Below are 16,562 nucleotides of genomic sequence, written 5' to 3'. Positions count from 1 at the left end.
ATGTTATCTAGGATATTATTTCTAGGATATTATTCCAAAAGTTAATAAAAATCCCCATCTTTCTATGGACCTGTCTTGCTGGTTATTTTATATTCTTTCCTAATAACGTCAGTTCAGTCCCGTATCTTCTGCAACTGTTATTTCCAAATCTGAGCGACATGTAACTTTGCCCCTATTAGCAATTAACTATACACCAGTATTTTCTGCTTCTGATTCTAACATATAAAGAAGGGTAATTGCTGTGCTTCTTGACGTGTTATATTGTGTGTTGAAAACTAAATTCCATATTTGATATTTTTTTAAACACAACTCATGTAGATGAATTTTGGAAAACAGATATAGGTATGCTTGATTTATTATAGGAAATATTAGTGAAATTCAGAAATGGAATGCAATACCCTTCTGGTAATATAGAATATTCTTTTAGTAATACGCTAGTTTTATATATATATATATATATATATATATATATATATATATATATATATATTAGTTTGAGTGCCCGGGGTTTTGTTGCATATTTTGTTATGATTAACATTATCCCTCTGTGATACTATGGATTTATCTTTTAAAAACAATATTAGGGCACTACAGAAGAATTGTGCTAATATTAAAGGTAAAGGTAAAGGGACCCCTGGTCCAGTCGCGGACGACTCTAGGGCTGCTGTGCTCATCTTGCTTTACTGACCGAGGGAGCCGGCGTACAGCTTCCGGGTCATGTGGCCAGCATGACAAAGCCGCTTCTGGCAAACCAGAGCAACGCACGAAAACTCCGTTTACCTTCCCACCGGAGCAGTACCTATTTATCTACTTGCACTTTGGCGTGCTTTCGAACTGCTAGGTTGGCAGGAACTGGGACCCAGCAAAAGGAGCTCACCCTGTCGTGGGGATTCAAACCACAAAACCTCCTAGGCTCGGTGGTTTTGAACACAGTGCCACCCGCGTCCAATGTTGTTGTGCTAATATTAACAACAACAAAAAGAAAATATGCACACAAGTTTCTCCTTGATCTTCTTTCCCTTCACCCTAGCACAGGCAAAGATTACATAGGATAGTCAGTGGGCGTCTGACTCCTATATTTTGCTTCAGTCTTTCCGTTTCTCATCATCTTAGTTTAGGCTGAAGTGGGAGAAGGTAACAGGGAAGCAGGGCTTTGTGGAGGCAATATATGTCCATGGGACTCTCTCCACATGCAACTGCTGTACTTTCTTAGTGTGAAAGTTCATAGTCCGTAAGTGTAGACAGCAGACGGTTATCAAGTAGAAAAACTTGGCAAAGTATTCCTTTCATGCTGGAACTGCATTGCACTCATTCTCCAGAAAGGAGGTAGAAGAAAAACTTGCTACATCCAAAGAAGTGAAATCATGGATATCTCTACTAAGTAGTTTTAAATACCTTGGTGATTTTATTTGAGACTGAAAGGTATGTATTTTCTTAGCTGTCTATTAAAAAATTGTACTAACATATTTAATTAATAATACTATGAACATTAAAGAACATTAAAATCCTATTCCATGGGTAGGCAAACTAAGGCCCAGGTGCCGGATCCGGCCCAATTGCCTTCTAAATCCGGCCCGCAGACGGTCTGGGAATCAGCGTGTTTTTACATGAGTAGAATGTGTCCTTTTATTTAAAATGCATCTCTGGGTTATTTGTGGGGAATAGGAATTTGTTCATTCCCCCCCCCCAAAAAAAAAATATAGTCCGGCCCTCCACAAGGTCTGAGGGACAGTGGACCGGCCCCCTGCTGAAAAAGTTTGCTGACCCCTGTCCTATTCAGTCTCTGCCACCTGCAGTCAGAAAGGTAGCAAAACAGGGGAAGACCCTCAGCTTGAGACAGAGGACAGCCGTTACCAGTCAGGGTAGACAGTTCAAGGCTAAGCAGACCAAAGGTACCCCCCCCCCAAAAAACCCCCAATATATTTAGAGGTGGATTATGGAACTAAAAGGCTTTGGCACTGATGCTTAAAGAATAGTCCAGTGATGCCTTGCAAGGCGAATTTAATTCGTTCCGCGAACAATTCATTTTGCAAAAATTCCGTCTTGCGAATCACGGTTTCCCATAGGAATGCATTGAAATTTCTTTTTTTGCCCATAGGAACGCATTAATTAAATTTCAATGCATTCCTATGGGAAACCGCGATTCGCAAGACGAATTTTTCACAAAACGAATTTGTCTTGCGAGTCACCATCAGATCGCAAGACGCATTCGTCTTGCGAAAAATTCGTCTTGCAGGGCATTCGTCTTGCGAGGTACCACCGTATTCAGGTCATGGCTTGCCATGATATTAATTTGGACCCAGGTGGCGCTGTGGTTAAACCACTGAGCCTAGGGCTTGCTGATCAGAAGGTCGGCGGTTCGAATCCCTGTGACGGGGTGAGCTCCTGTTGCTTGGTCCCAGCTCCTGCCAACCTAGCAGGTCGAAAGCACGTCAAAGTGCAAGTAGATAAATAGGAACCGCTACAGCGGGAAGGTAAACGGCGTTTCCATGTGCTGCTCTGGTCTGCCAGAAGCGGCTTTGTCATGCTGGCCACATGACCTGGAAGCTATACGCCGGCTCCCTCGGCCAACCCCAGAGTCGGTCACGACTGGACCTAATGGTCAGGGGTCCCTTTACCTTTAATGCTACCACTTCTTTTGCTGCAACACAATAGAGCGTTATTTTAAATGAGCAGGGTAACCAACAAATCCAAATACTTGCCTTTTTTAGCAACTACTACTTTACTTGGAGGTTTCTCTGTCTGTTTCTGAGTAAAAGAGGAGGAGAAGACTGGTGTTGAATCTTCTTCATCACTGTCAAACTTGGATGTATCTAAATAAAAGGTTTTAACATGTCATGTCATCACCCTTTTCACAGTTAGGCTAAATATAGGAACGCTTTCTACTTCCTCACATTTAAATTAAATTTACCCCCTCCACACACACACACAGACAAGATCTTAAACAATGTTTGAAATATGCTACCTCCCATTCAAGCTCGCCAGCATCCACTTAATTCTAAGATTACACAGTTTGTGCCTTTGTATGGATGACTCCTTCGTGACCCACACAGTGGCAGATGATGGATGGGCACTTAACGGGGAGAAGTGGTCGGCTTGCTCAGCATGTGCAAAGCTCACTGGATTGCACACCAAGTTGTCTCACCCCTTGAGAAACCAGTGCAAGTGATTTATTATTATTATTTACTGGAAATATATATATATATATATATATATATATATCCCAGAGGTCTCAGGGCGGTTCACAGAACAAGTTGAAGCATCGTGTGTACTTCATACAGCACGGTCCTGGTCTTCTTATTATCTAGCAACCCTTTTACAGCTTGTCATATCTCAGGGATGGACCACAACACAGCAGGCCTACCATTTTCAGGGACATAGGTTCTGGGGGGGGGGGGGGGTTGGCATCTGGCATGACCACGGTGGCAGAGCTTTTTCCAGACAGCTTCTAAGCTTCTTGGGAACAAGACCAGCACACTGCATACTAAACATCTTTTGCTTCCTTCATGCGCATACAATTCAAAGTTTTGAAATCTTGATGGCTGACTGCCTGACTGGAAAATGATCGCTCCTTGAGGTATGCAATTGGAGGCAGACCTAAGGAATTCATATATCCCAAGCACGTTGCTATCTTTGTAGATATATCAGAAATACTCACTATATTCACACACACCTACCAATATTGGCTTTCCGGGAATAAGAAGGAAAGGTGAAGAGGTTGCCGAAGTCTTGATTAGTCTTCTCTGGGGAAATCTTCCTGTTGCAAAAATGAAAACTTAAGTATCTGTTGCACCATGCACTTGAAACCATTAGTTACTTTTACAAGGGCAGAAGCTCTGCACAATTTGCAAACACATAAGCCTGAATGCAGGTCACCAATCACGGACCCTGATTCACCACTTCATAAAGAGTCCAACTTGACTTGCACAAATTCATAAGTGCTGCCTAATTCAGCTTGGGGACTGAAGTTACCCACCCCCTGCCCACCCCATTCAGTAATGGGGAAACCAAACTAGATCCAAAGGCTTGGGTGCTGTACACAACTGAATTGTATCTATCTCTCTCTCTCTCTCTCCCCCCCGCCATTACAACCAAAGAAAGAATCCTTCTTTATTTTTGGCCAGAATTATATTAAATTTGCAGGCAAGGTTTCTCTCCTTCTGATGGCTTGAATCTTGCTAAAATTTCAGGATAGCTACAGTTGTTGTTTTTCTCAAGAGTTCTGGGGTGTGAATCACTTAATCTCTCCTACCATTTGGGGGGCAGCTGGCCTGAAAATTGCAGCCATGAGAGAGGCGGCATTCGGGATTCATCCAAATCCAAGGCACACCTTTTTAAAGACATGCCTAAGTGGGGACAGGAGTTGTCAAGCACCTGGCAAGCCACAGTAGTTGGCTGTTGGGTATTAATAGTGCAATATGGGGCTCTTCTACAGAAAACGAATATTAATAGGTACAGATGAGAATCCAAGTTTTTAAGGCAAAGTGGGCCATCCACATTTTGTGGACTACAACTCCAGTAATCTGTGATCACTGGCCATGGTGAGTGGGGTTGATGGAGGTTGTAGCCTAAAACATCTGAACAGCACCAAGGTGGCTTGTGCCTGGTCTAATGATTTTTATCAAAGAGTGCCTCAGTGGCATGTATTTCAAAGGATATTAAGGCTAAAGTAACCACACCAGGGAGGACTGGCCACTTGTTCAAACAGGTAGATTTGTTCTCAGATACAGTATTCCTCAAACACACTTTCCTGAAGTTACTGCACTTACTCTGGAGAAGGTTTCGATTTGACTGGGGAGAAGTCATATTCATCCTTTTCTAGACCATCCGAGGGCTCAAATTCATCTTCTCTGTCATTGATGATGGGAGATGTTTTTATTTTCAGTTCATCTAGATCATTATTATTGTTAGCATCTTCGTCACCCTCAACATCACCATCGTCTTCCTCTTCTGAGAAATCGAAGGTGTACTTAGGCCTTTCAGCTGTGAAGACAGATAAAGGCATCAATATTTATTTGTGAATTTCTACCCTGCACATTATAAATGTCAACCCTAAAGTGTTTGATGCAAGATACTGTGCATACCTTAGGAAAACGACAAACGTGTAGGGTATGGCAGCTTAGAGAAAGATGAACAAGTAACTTTTCCCATAAGGGATAAAGACTAGCAGCCCATCCCTGGGGAGACACTAATGATCTGTAAACAACAAAGAAATGAACTACACTGCAATCTCTTCTAAAGGAAAGCTACCAGAAAGCTCTCTGGTAAACACACATACTAAACACAGCAAACATTCCTTGATGGAACTGTGCCATCCATCTTGACAAAAAGGGCCGTCTCTCCTCATACAAACTGACCCAGACCCTGCGCTTGTCATCTGAGGTCCTTTTTTATGCTCTGTGGTGTCTCCCCGATTGTGGAATGGTCTCCCCAGAGAAGTTCGCCTGGCGCCATCACCACATATCTTTAGACGCAAGACAAAAACATTCTTCTTTACCCAGGCCTATGGCTATTAAATAAACTATGGCCTGTGAAAGTGGGGTTGTTGTTGTTGTTGTTGTTGTTGTTATACTATTAGGCCGTCCGTCAAAATGCTTTTTACTGTGTTTTTATCATGGATGTTTTGTAATGTGTTTCTAATGTACAACACCCTGAGATCTTTTGATAAATGGTGGTATATAAAATGAAATAGTAATAATAACAATAATAATAATTGCTGTGTCAGTTTGCAAAGGACTGTAAGGGGGTCAAGGGCTTGAAGGTTGTGCATCTAACCACTTCAGTTTCTGGTGCTTCCTCTCCTGACACTGGCTTATTTGTCTTCTTTATTCCTTTGGCTTAATTGGTCTAGCTGGGTGTTGCTTCAACTGCTCTGGATAGTGCTCTAAACCAATGGTGTGCTTTAACTGCTGGTCAGTTGCCAGTGAGATGATTTTCTGACTATCCAATCAGTTTTTTTGCTTAGGCCAATTTACAATAAAGAGACAGAGACCACTCCCTACTTGATTGATGTTCAAATCACTTCCACTTCAATAAGCATTGATATTTGGGTCAAAAAAATGTGATTTGCCTCTTTAAAACGGGTTTTGCTAGTTGCCAGGGTGAGCTAGGCATTTTCTGCCCAGGGCACCAGAACGCATGTAAAGAAAAATAAAACTCAGACAAACAATAAGTAGTTTTGTGCTGAAGGCAGCCCTGTTTAGGGAAGTTTTTAATGACTGATGTTTTAATGTATTTTTCATCTTTGTTGGAAGCTGCCCAGAGTGGCTGGGGAAACGCAGCCAGATGGGCGGGGTACAAATAATAAATGTATTATTATTATTATTATTATTATTATTATTATTATTATTATTATTAACTTGCCATTAATTTTGTTGCACCTTGTGGCAAGAAAGCACCTCCATAATGGTCCCCTGAAAAACCCCTTCTGTTTTTAGACACTGGTTGAAACCACTGTAATCTAGAAAGGCTTTTAGTGGGGTTTTGAATCCCATGAGCATATTTTCCATTAGTGGTTTTAAATGTATTTTAATTGTGTTGACGACTGTTTTGTTTTCTGCTCTTGCTCTCACTCACTCACTCACCCCATATTGGCTGTGAGTCCTGGAAGACCTGCTCCCTGCCTTGCAGGCATTTTCCCACCTGGCCTGCAAGGGTGCGGCTGACTACATCTACGAATGTAAGTTGCTGCTGAACAGACTCTTAGACTGTGGCGTTGCAGAGGTGGGGGTGGTTTGTAGCTGTTGCTGTTATTGATATTAATTTTTTGCATCTTTATTTTAGATCTTATGATTTAATTGGAAATTGTTCAATTTGTTTGTGTGCTTTTTGATATTTTATTTTTTTTGTTTATTACTTTTGTTATGCTTTTAATTATGTATTTTTCTCATTTTGTAAGCCGCCTTAAGCATCATTTTAACTATGGCAGCATAAAAATAAAATTACAGGTGTCTATATATACTTATGTGTGTACACACTTATAACCAGGGAGGTAATAAGATTCACTGAAAATCATAGCCTTGCCAAGTGCCAGGATGAGGAAGTGTCAGTATCTTGCCCACTGAGCATCTATTATCAAGGATAATTGTCTCTATGGGATAGGTGATATTTACTTTGGTCCTTGGCATCTGAAGTTTTAACCAGCTTGCATCACACCTATTTTCTCTTAATCCTGCCAGTGAAATCATGTTTCCCAGGGGAAAAAACTTGTTTCTGCATGTTTGGCTTGAATTCCCCGGCTAATATTCTCCAATTAATCATTCAGTGGGTAACCTACATTTGAACATCTGTTTTAAAAAGTCTGTAGTTTGTATTCTGAGACCAAAGCTATGCAAAATATAGGGTACATTTTGATGTCGTGATAAACCACAGGTAATCATGGAAATAATACACCACAGGAAGCTTTAGGCTTGCACACTTTTCTCCTGGAGCATAAGCTGCAAAGATGAATTTGGAAGCTTTTACTTCTGTCAACCACCCAATAAACTGTGGTTATTTTTAGCTATGGTTTGTTTGAAACTATGGGTCATGAAGCTGGCTTTTGAGAGGGAGGAGAGCCGAACCTAAGGCTGCGGCTCATTCCCCATGGTTTGCATGATGCCCAAACACAGTCATCTGTTGTACAATACTGTACATTTCAAGAAGAACATTATGGTGAGCCTTTATTAAGGTATATCCAGTGGAAACCCTGTGCACACAAGCAGGTACAGTGGGCAAGTATCCCTTGAAAGGAGCATTGCCCTCTTTTTAGCTAAATACCTCTAGAAGGCTCTCATTGTTTTCTGCACATAAACCGAAAAACACATTTCCATTATTACCTGCGGCTCTCCTAAGTAACGAGTCTCTTGGAATAATCACAGGTTCGTTTTCCTCCAAGTCACTTTCAGATTTAGTTTCATCATCTGACCACGGGTTCCGTTTCTTCACTTTCTTCGCACTGGACTTTGGGGCGGAAGATGGTGTTCTTCTCACCCTAGGGCCTAGAATAAAATTTTATTCTCAGTACAGTAAAGAATCTTTTATTATACATACTCCCTACACAGTTTTTTTTAAATGCATTTGACAAAACACCTGGCCAATTCACACCTTTCACAAGTCTGTTAACCAAAAGGCAGGGCAACAAATAAGCCACAGTAATCCGTATCAATGCTTTTGTGAGAACCATGGAGACTACTTAACATGGGTCCCTTTGACTTGAGCACATAGTCCCAACCAATCTAAACTAAGTGCTTGTTCAAGTTCTTTCAGAGAAGACTGCTTCTTAAACCCAAAGTCTTTGGCTGCTGTGAAGAGAGGAAAACTCTGGGTATCCAGAAAGTAGCTGCACACCAAGATGTGCAATTCCTATATATATATGTCTATATCTGCAGCATATCTATGTGCTATCGCTTCGGGCATTACAGAGCAGTTCTGCACACTGAATATTTGGCTGACGGTCCTCCTTGGAACAAGGCACTGTGAATCTAGACCCCACTCAATTTATCCACATGAGCTTTCCTTCCGATATATGTGACTTCAGCTAGCGATGCTTCTTTGTGACATCCAAAGTCACTCTCTGTTTACTTACCAGGCTCTTTCTTCTCTCTCTTGGGCTTAGGTGTTTTAGCCACTGGGATAGCCACTGGGCTAACCACTGGGCTAGCCACTGGGACAGAGGTATTAAGCGAATCCTCACCAGCAGCTTCGACTGGTATGCCACCAAACTCTTCATCAAATTCCAGTTTTATTGCTAGAGTATCCAGTTCTCCCTGGAAATTTAACCAAACTAATTAGGTCAATGTAATGGCTGGATGTAATAAAGTTTGCTGAGCTGATACAATATTCCAGAGTGCTTCTAGGAACTTCAATTCCTGCAGGCCTCTCTATCTGGTCCTTAGGACTCCCCCAACCCCCCACCCCCAGGTCACCACCTTCGCCAGTCTTACTCTCCCTGAACATTTCTGCCTTGCTGGAATGTCCTTCAACCTGATAATGCCTCTTGGTTGCCCGGATGGAGGCGTATGTGTGTGTGGAAACTAGCCTATTGTTGTTGTTGCCCAGATGAGAATGAGGTCCTCAATCTGGGGGGTTGGGGGAACCCTTAGTCGTTCACACTCAGTCCAGATACTTCCAGGTTAGATTACTGTAGTGCGCATTCCACAGGGCTGCCCTTGAAGTCTGCAAACTTCAATTGGACAAGGCAGCTGTCCGTGTTTCGCCTGAGGTAACCAGACTGGATCATTTAATGCTAATCATCTACCAGCTTCAGTGATTGAATGGATTCCAGAAACAGATTGGCAAAGTTCTGGTTTGATCTGTATACCCCGATCCCAGGCCATTTAGGGCTTTATCAGGAATTGCCTCCTCCCATATGAACCAGTCCAAGTCACTTAATTCAGTCTTCAAGACCTTTTCTCTGTGTCCCCTTTAGCCAATGTGTGAATGGACCAACGTGAGACATAGGGTGTTTTTGGTTGTAGTGCCCAGGACAGTTTCCCTTGACAGGGATGCCTGGCTCCTCAGTTGCTAAGTCGTCCACTTCTAGGCGGGCACTGAAGACAGGCACTAGGGGCATTTAAAGTTATTTCCTCTTGATTGACTTTTGTTTTACCAATGCTTTTAAATCATATTACATTTACTGTCGTTAGTGTTTTAAATTTATGTGTTTATTTAGCATTTTTGTAATTGTCTTTGAGCTGCCTTGAGTATATTGGATATAAATATAAATTGTACAAAAAATAAATAATATATAAGGACAAGGAACAAGATATATTGACTTGCCTTCTTCTTTTTTAGCAGTTTCTTACTGGCATCAGCTTTCATAGCAGATGTAATCTGTGGAACTATTCTCCTACCAAATGGCGATGGCATTGTCTCTTCTATGTGAAGTTTCTTCATCTTGGGTTTACCAACTTTGCCTTTAATAGGCTTTGCTGTCATGCCAGACATGGCATCTTCCCTTTCCTGTGCTTCTACTTTCTAAAATAAACACAAATGAAAGAAAAACGTAAACACCTCCAAAGAGGATCTATTACTACTACATATAGAAAATCAGTGACTGCTTAAAAAAAGAGAGAGATTTTAAAAACGTTAAGAGGTTAAAATAATGCTATAACTGCATTACCTCATCTAAGACAGCCAATACTAGCTACTAATCCTAAGGAATATTTGAGTAATACATTTGAGTAATTTTGGACAAAGCCATATGTAAAGCAGATGAAAGATTATTATTATTATTAAGTATTTATCAGTCTTTGCAGGGATCTATGTAATTCCTCCCATGTCTTCAATTTGAGAACCAGTCAAAAGCTTTTAAAAGAGAAGTATTATACATGCAATGTCTTTGCCAAGAAACATGGGTAGACCACGTTACAGAACAAGTATGTAGGGAAATTGAGCAATAAGTACCGTAAGCAACTATAGACACTCAAAGCTAAACATGCTGAACTCAAATGCAAAACCTAAAGCTAAACATGCTAAACTTAAATGCAAAACCTACAGACTGGTGATATCCCCTGGATTCTGGGTTTTCTGCCACAATAACACTTGCAGAAAATATGCGTCTGAGAACACAGCTCTGAAGTGTAAAATTACACAGATCCCCATTCACCTCTTCTGCCAACAGACTTTGATATATTTAAAAAACAACAGTTTTGCTAGACTATTTGCTGAAACAAAAACTATGGTTGATTCAAGTTGACAAACTGAAACCGAAACATTAATCCTTGGTACTGTACATACATCAAGCTCTTCTACAAAGGCTGCTAAATCTTCTTTCCAAAGGTCTGAAGGAGATTTTCTCTTGAGGTCAGTGAGTTCCTTTCCCTTCAAGGTGACAAATACAGAAAGGATTTTTGAACAAACATATTCTGAACATCCAAGATAAGCAAACTAGGACAATGACAGTCATCCTCATGCAAAGATCTGCACATATTACCTTTTATAAACATATGTTTGATCAATAGCATTGCAATGGTGAAACCAATGTGCAAATTTTGAGACACAAGTTTGGGTTTGGGGGATAAATTTTAGAATTTAGAATGCAGCTGCACCTACATCAGATTAGGAAGTGCTTTCCAGTCAGGAACCCTGAAAGATACCTACTTTTGTGTCTCGCTGCTTAATGATATCTTCTACTTTCTCTTTAGTAAGACACCACAAAGACATATTTAAGATGTAGTTGAAATCTGGGCCTGAGGTAGATCCGGAAACGGAGGAACTGTCATCATTGAGATTCTGCATTTCTTCCTCTTCTGCTGCCTATAATAATAATAATAAAATAGTTATGCTGCTATTCATATATCCTACAGCTACAAAGGGGTATACTTAAGACTTTGTATTTTATTTAGGTTATATTTCTACTATATTGGTGATGTACAGAGGGAAAGCTCAAGGAATGCTGGTAGGAGAAAAATAAACAAATAAAATAGAAAAAAAATCATGGCATAGTACCCAGGACAACAAAGTTCCAAAGCTGCTATTATGTGCAGCTAGAAACACACAAATCTCTATACAATACAGCAATGGGTTCTCAGACAATCTAACTTGAAATGTCTGAAAATTACTGTGGCCTACCAGTTACAATGCCCCTGTTTTAGGGGCAGAGTTATTCATAAAAATTATGGCAGATGGAGGCAGAGTTTGGCATAATCAGAAGACAATTATTCACATGATTTTCTACAGACATCTCATTCATCTTTGGAAACTGCTAATTTATTTGCCAGAGCATTTTCACTGGGAGAAGGAGTTCTGCCACTCAGCTTGAGGTACTGATAGGGTAATCTCCAGCTGTTGTCATACTGCATCTCTCATTCTCCCCAGCCATCATGGTCAATGGCCAGGGATGATGGGACATGTACTCCAGAAAATAGCTGTTTGCTATTTCTGTACAGCTCCATAAACTATGTGGCAAAGACCAAAGCCAACAATGTAATTTCTCTAAGATAATAAACATCCAGCAAAAGCTGTATGTATAGTTTGCATTGGTATAAATTAGTTAACTACTCATAATCTGGGACTAATTTAAGATGCAACCCTAAACATCCTCTCATACAGAAGGAAAGGCCCAAGATTAATATTGTTACATATTTTCCTTTTAAAAAGTCTGTTATAATAATAAGAATAATAATATATTATTTATACCCCGCCAATCTGGCTGGGTTACTCCAGCCACTCTGGGCAGCTTCCAACAGAATATTAAAGTACAATAATCTATTAAACATTAAAATCTATTAAACATTCAAAGGCAATTGCTTGTCACCTAAATAGTTTACCTTTTCTTGTGCTTCTTTCCAGGCTTTCACTGGGTCAGATTCATAGCCTCTCTGGACTAACATCTGAATCAAATCTCTCTTTGATTTATTTTCTATGTGAAACAGAAGAAAACAAATTACAATTTTCTTAAATGGTATATTTCTATTTTCCTCCACTTACATCTTTTATCAATTTCATAATGCACTTTAAATTCCACATGTTTCTTACCTATGGTAATTTTCCCTTGTATTTTCTCTAGAATAAAGCGAGCCTGATTGTTAAGCTTGGTGGATTCTGCCCCCAACATCCCTACAAGCCACTCCTTGCGCAAGCTGTAGTAGTTTAATCGTAAGTCAAAGAATTCCTTCAGAATATCTTGCACAGTTTCATACTTCTTCAGACACCCCATGTGATCAAATAGCACCTGCCACAAATATAAAATGTTTATTTTCTTTCTTTTTCTTTTTCTAAAAAAAGAGATTTTATTAAAGCTTTTTTTGGAATATAATAAAAGAAACTAATCTAAACAAAAACAAAAACAGAGAAAGAGAAATGAAAATTCAGGGTCCTCTCTCAAAAGTAACTCTTCACCCTTGCCTAACACGAAAAGTTGTGGACTCTCCCAGCTCTCACCTGGGAGCTTTCCTTTCTTCTCCCAGTCTCTAACCCTAGAAGGTCTTCCCTTCCCAGCCAATGTTTGATTATTTCAACACTGCATATGGTTAAGTAAGTACAAGCTGTGTGAATATTTTACAGTGGTACCTCTGGTTAAGAACCTAATTCGTTCTGGAGGTTCTTAACCTAAAACTGTTCTTAACCTGAGGTACCACTTTAGCTAATGGGACCTCCTGCTACTGCCATGCCGCTGGAGCACGATTTCTGTTCTCATCCTGAAGCAAAGTTATTAACCCGAGGTACTATTTCTGGGTTAGCGGAGTCTGTAACCTGAAGCGTTTGTAACCCGAGGTACCACTGTATACGACTGCGCATGCAACTAGCATGAAGCCTTTAAAGAATTCCCTATTCAGATTCAATTTTAATTATTTGAAATGAATTTTAACTAAGCTGGTACTGATGGTTTTTCTGGGCATTTAACAGGCTTTATTGCCAAGTATATATGAATTTTTAATTTTTGTCAAATTCAAATATTTCATATTAAAATCATTATCCAAGTATAGGACGACTTTGGCTTGACTTGCAATTCAGCATTCTATTTCTTTGTAAATAATTCATGCTGTTGAAAACAATGAGGTGATCAGAATGCAATTAGGTACACATATTGAGAATATAATTCTTTTTTCAAATTCAAATGGCAACTGAAGTCCCATACCCACTTTCAAAGGGAGATAATGAAAGAGTTAAGCGCCCCCCAATTTTGCCAAGAGTTTGGAATTCTCAAATCTTGAGTAATCTCTTTAAAATGATCGACAAATCACCAGCTGAGTGAGTCAAAGTGCTTTTATTCTAAGATCACCTGAATAGGCATTGTCCAGGTTGTACCATTTTTTTAATGACCAGATATGAGACCCATCTGTACCTAATGTCAGATGTCAAAGAAACTAACAACTACCGGTATCTGACGTTTAGAAGACATCTGAAGGCAGCCCTGTTTAGGGAAGTTTTTAATGACTGATGTTTTAACGTATTTTTAATCTTTTGTTGGATGCTGCCCAGAGTGGCTGTGGAAACCCAGCCAGATGGGTGGGGTATAAATATATTATTATTATTATTATTATTATTATTATTATTATTATTATTATTATCATCATCATCATTATTATTGGGGGGATTACACTTTTTACACCAGATTTGTCTGATAAAGTTTTGAAGTTAAGGTTTACCACCTCAAATTACTATTAGCCCCCTTTTGCTTTTTGTATCGAAGGAAATATGAAGGGAGGCATTTTAGTCACATGGTGTACAGAATATATTGCTGCCATGGCAACAGAAAAACGATTAAAGTGCTATTAGAGCTGGTAGTCAAACATATAGAAAAGTTACCATAGAATTACAAGTTAAACTTGTCTGAAGCTTAAAGACTTTGTGCAGTCCAGCCGCCTCGGCCTGAGCAAGCTTCTCTTCGGTCATTTTCACAACAAATTTCACAGTTGTATCAGTGTGATACTCCTTGTAATCTGAAATTAATGCTGCTGTTTTTTCCGTTCCATTCAGCATCGGCTCTAACACCTGTTCTTTGTAAACCTATACAGACATTTAAAAAGGAGGGGAAATAGTTATTTAAAAGGGGGGGGTTGCCAATGTTCAAAACCGAAAATCATCTTAAAAGTACTCACCTGAGTCCATGTTCGAACTGGAAGCTCTGTGATTTCCACTGTGTTCCTGTCAACCACAAATATTTCCCCACTCACTACATATTGGTTCTGACCAAGTTCCTGGATCATTCCTTTGAAGTTTTTGTAGTTTGGAAGCTGTAACATTAAGGATTATTTGTGACATATTAGCAACTTGTGATGCTCTATCGGCATTTAAAACTAAAATGATGTCCACCTAGAAACTAGCAGTATAACATTATTTCTGTGGCCAAGTCCAGTCCAGTAATTCTTCCATACAATGCTGCATGTAGGTACCACAAGGAGCAGTTAAAGGTTAGGATGAATCATGGCAGTCATTGTGGCTACACCTTTTTCTAGCAGCCACAACTGTGGAAACTGCAGAGGTGCCCCTTTGCATATCACCCTTCCACTCCAAGTCTGAAAGTTACTCTAGAGAAAAACCTAGTGAAAAGTTGCTAGCTTTCCTATAGGCGAGGAAAGCTAGCTTTCCTATAGGCGAGCTTTCCTATATTAGCTTTGCTAAGCATGGATCATAGCCAATTATTGATTCATTTGGTGACAAAAGAACTTCCATTTTAGTTCTGCAAATTTTAAAGTTTCTTTGAGAAAACACGTTCAGCCACAATAATACCATAATTTATCAAGACGGAATAAAATAATGGCATATGAGAGGGGTCACGAGTTTGTCTTCTTTATGAAAGCATTATAATATATTGGTCTGCAGTGAACATTGCATTACCATAGGAAGTGGGTCCAACCCGTCCAGCATTCTTCTGACGTTGTTCACAATCTCTCTGGTATCGTAGTTTGGAATTTTACATGCCCATCCTGTTCCGATGCCCTCAGCACCATTTATCAAGACCATGGGAATTATGGGAATGTACCATTCAGGCTCCACACGCAAGTTATCATCAAAAAGGAATTTAAGCAGATTATCATCCACTGCAGGAAAAAGCAGCCTTGCTAAAGGGCTTTAAAGAGAAAGGAAATAAAGATTTTTTTTTAGTTATTAAGTTATAAACTGTTCTTTTTATTGCACCAGCAGAGAGCATCATGGTTCCTCTAACATACTGCACAGCATTCTCAGTAAACAATAATGCACTCAACAGGATGCCTGTAAATGTGCAAGAGCCAGAGCTCCTGTGCATGTAAGAAGCCTCTGAAACAGATTTTGGGGTACAGCCTTGTGCATAGTAAATAATGTTTTTTGTCTCTTTGAAATCCGTTAGTATGAAGTGCACTTAAATTGGAATTTGCTTAATACCAAATCAGACCATTGGCCTATCTATTTCAGTAGTGTCATCCTTCACCAAAGATTTCTGTCTGCTTATCATCTGAATTGTCATCCTTACATTTGTTTTAGCATTCAGGAGATATTTTTAGCTCAATATTTTCACAGCAGAACACTACTTTGATACCATAGCCCACTGTCACTGCACCTACTAAACATATACCAGAGATATTATGCAAGCAGCCTGTGAGAGATAAACAAGGAATCTTTAATTCCAAACCCTACAGTTCTAGGAAATGTAATTCACAGTGAAATCAGCATCATTTTACTGGTGCTCATTCCTACAACATTTCATCTCTTTCTCTCTTCATTCGTTAGTCTGGTTTGCTTGTAATACTTAACTAGGGTTAATTATGGTTTGAAGGAAAACCCAGTAGGAAAACGTAAATTGTGTTCCACCAACAAACCACAACGTGAAGGCATGGTATATTTTAACTATAGTTTGATGTTAAGTCCAAACCTAAACCCAGACTTGCTTTACCATGGTTTGTTCCCGCACTCGATCCCAAACCATAGCAAGTTATAAAGGCAAAGGTGCTGGTTTTGACCTTTAAAGCCCTATGCGGCTTGGGACCCTCGTACCTACGGGACCGCCTCTCCTGGTATGCCCCGCGGAGGACCTTAAGGTCCACAAACAACAATACTCTGGAGATCCCAAGCCATAAGGTGGCTAGATTGACCTCTACTAGGGCCAGGGCCTTTTCAGTATTGGCCCCAACTTGGTGGAACGCTCTTTCACAGGAGAC

General features: G+C 39.9%; 1 protein-coding gene across 4 annotated transcripts in view; it reads right to left on the bottom strand.

Moving 5' to 3' along the window:
- TOP2B (DNA topoisomerase II beta) overlaps positions 1 to 16,562 on the bottom strand; it is a 45,880-nt gene that overhangs the window by 3,783 nt on the left and 25,535 nt on the right. For all 4 annotated transcript variants that reach the window (XM_060280662.2, XM_088653755.1, XM_060280663.2 and 1 more), the window contains exons 21-33: positions 15,265 to 15,496; positions 14,526 to 14,660; positions 14,233 to 14,433; positions 12,460 to 12,655; positions 12,252 to 12,343; positions 11,083 to 11,238; positions 10,720 to 10,803; positions 9,756 to 9,957; positions 8,567 to 8,743; positions 7,818 to 7,979; positions 4,770 to 4,983; positions 3,678 to 3,757; positions 2,703 to 2,813 (exon numbers count right to left, since the gene is read on the bottom strand). In XM_060280662.2, coding sequence (XP_060136645.2) covers positions 2,703 to 2,813; positions 3,678 to 3,757; positions 4,770 to 4,983; positions 7,818 to 7,979; positions 8,567 to 8,743; positions 9,756 to 9,957; positions 10,720 to 10,803; positions 11,083 to 11,238; positions 12,252 to 12,343; positions 12,460 to 12,655; positions 14,233 to 14,433; positions 14,526 to 14,660; positions 15,265 to 15,496 — 2,042 coding nt within the window. The remainder of the gene's footprint in view (positions 1 to 2,702; positions 2,814 to 3,677; positions 3,758 to 4,769; positions 4,984 to 7,817; positions 7,980 to 8,566; positions 8,744 to 9,755; positions 9,958 to 10,719; positions 10,804 to 11,082; positions 11,239 to 12,251; positions 12,344 to 12,459; positions 12,656 to 14,232; positions 14,434 to 14,525; positions 14,661 to 15,264; positions 15,497 to 16,562) is intronic.

The sequence above is a fragment of the Zootoca vivipara genome, chromosome 11 (genome assembly GCF_965207765.1).
Source record: "Zootoca vivipara chromosome 11, rZooViv2.hap1.1, whole genome shotgun sequence".
Classification (NCBI taxonomy): Eukaryota; Metazoa; Chordata; class Lepidosauria; order Squamata; family Lacertidae; genus Zootoca; species Zootoca vivipara.
The sequence above is the reverse complement of the archived record's forward strand: the minus strand, read 5'-3'. Positions and strand labels throughout refer to the sequence as shown.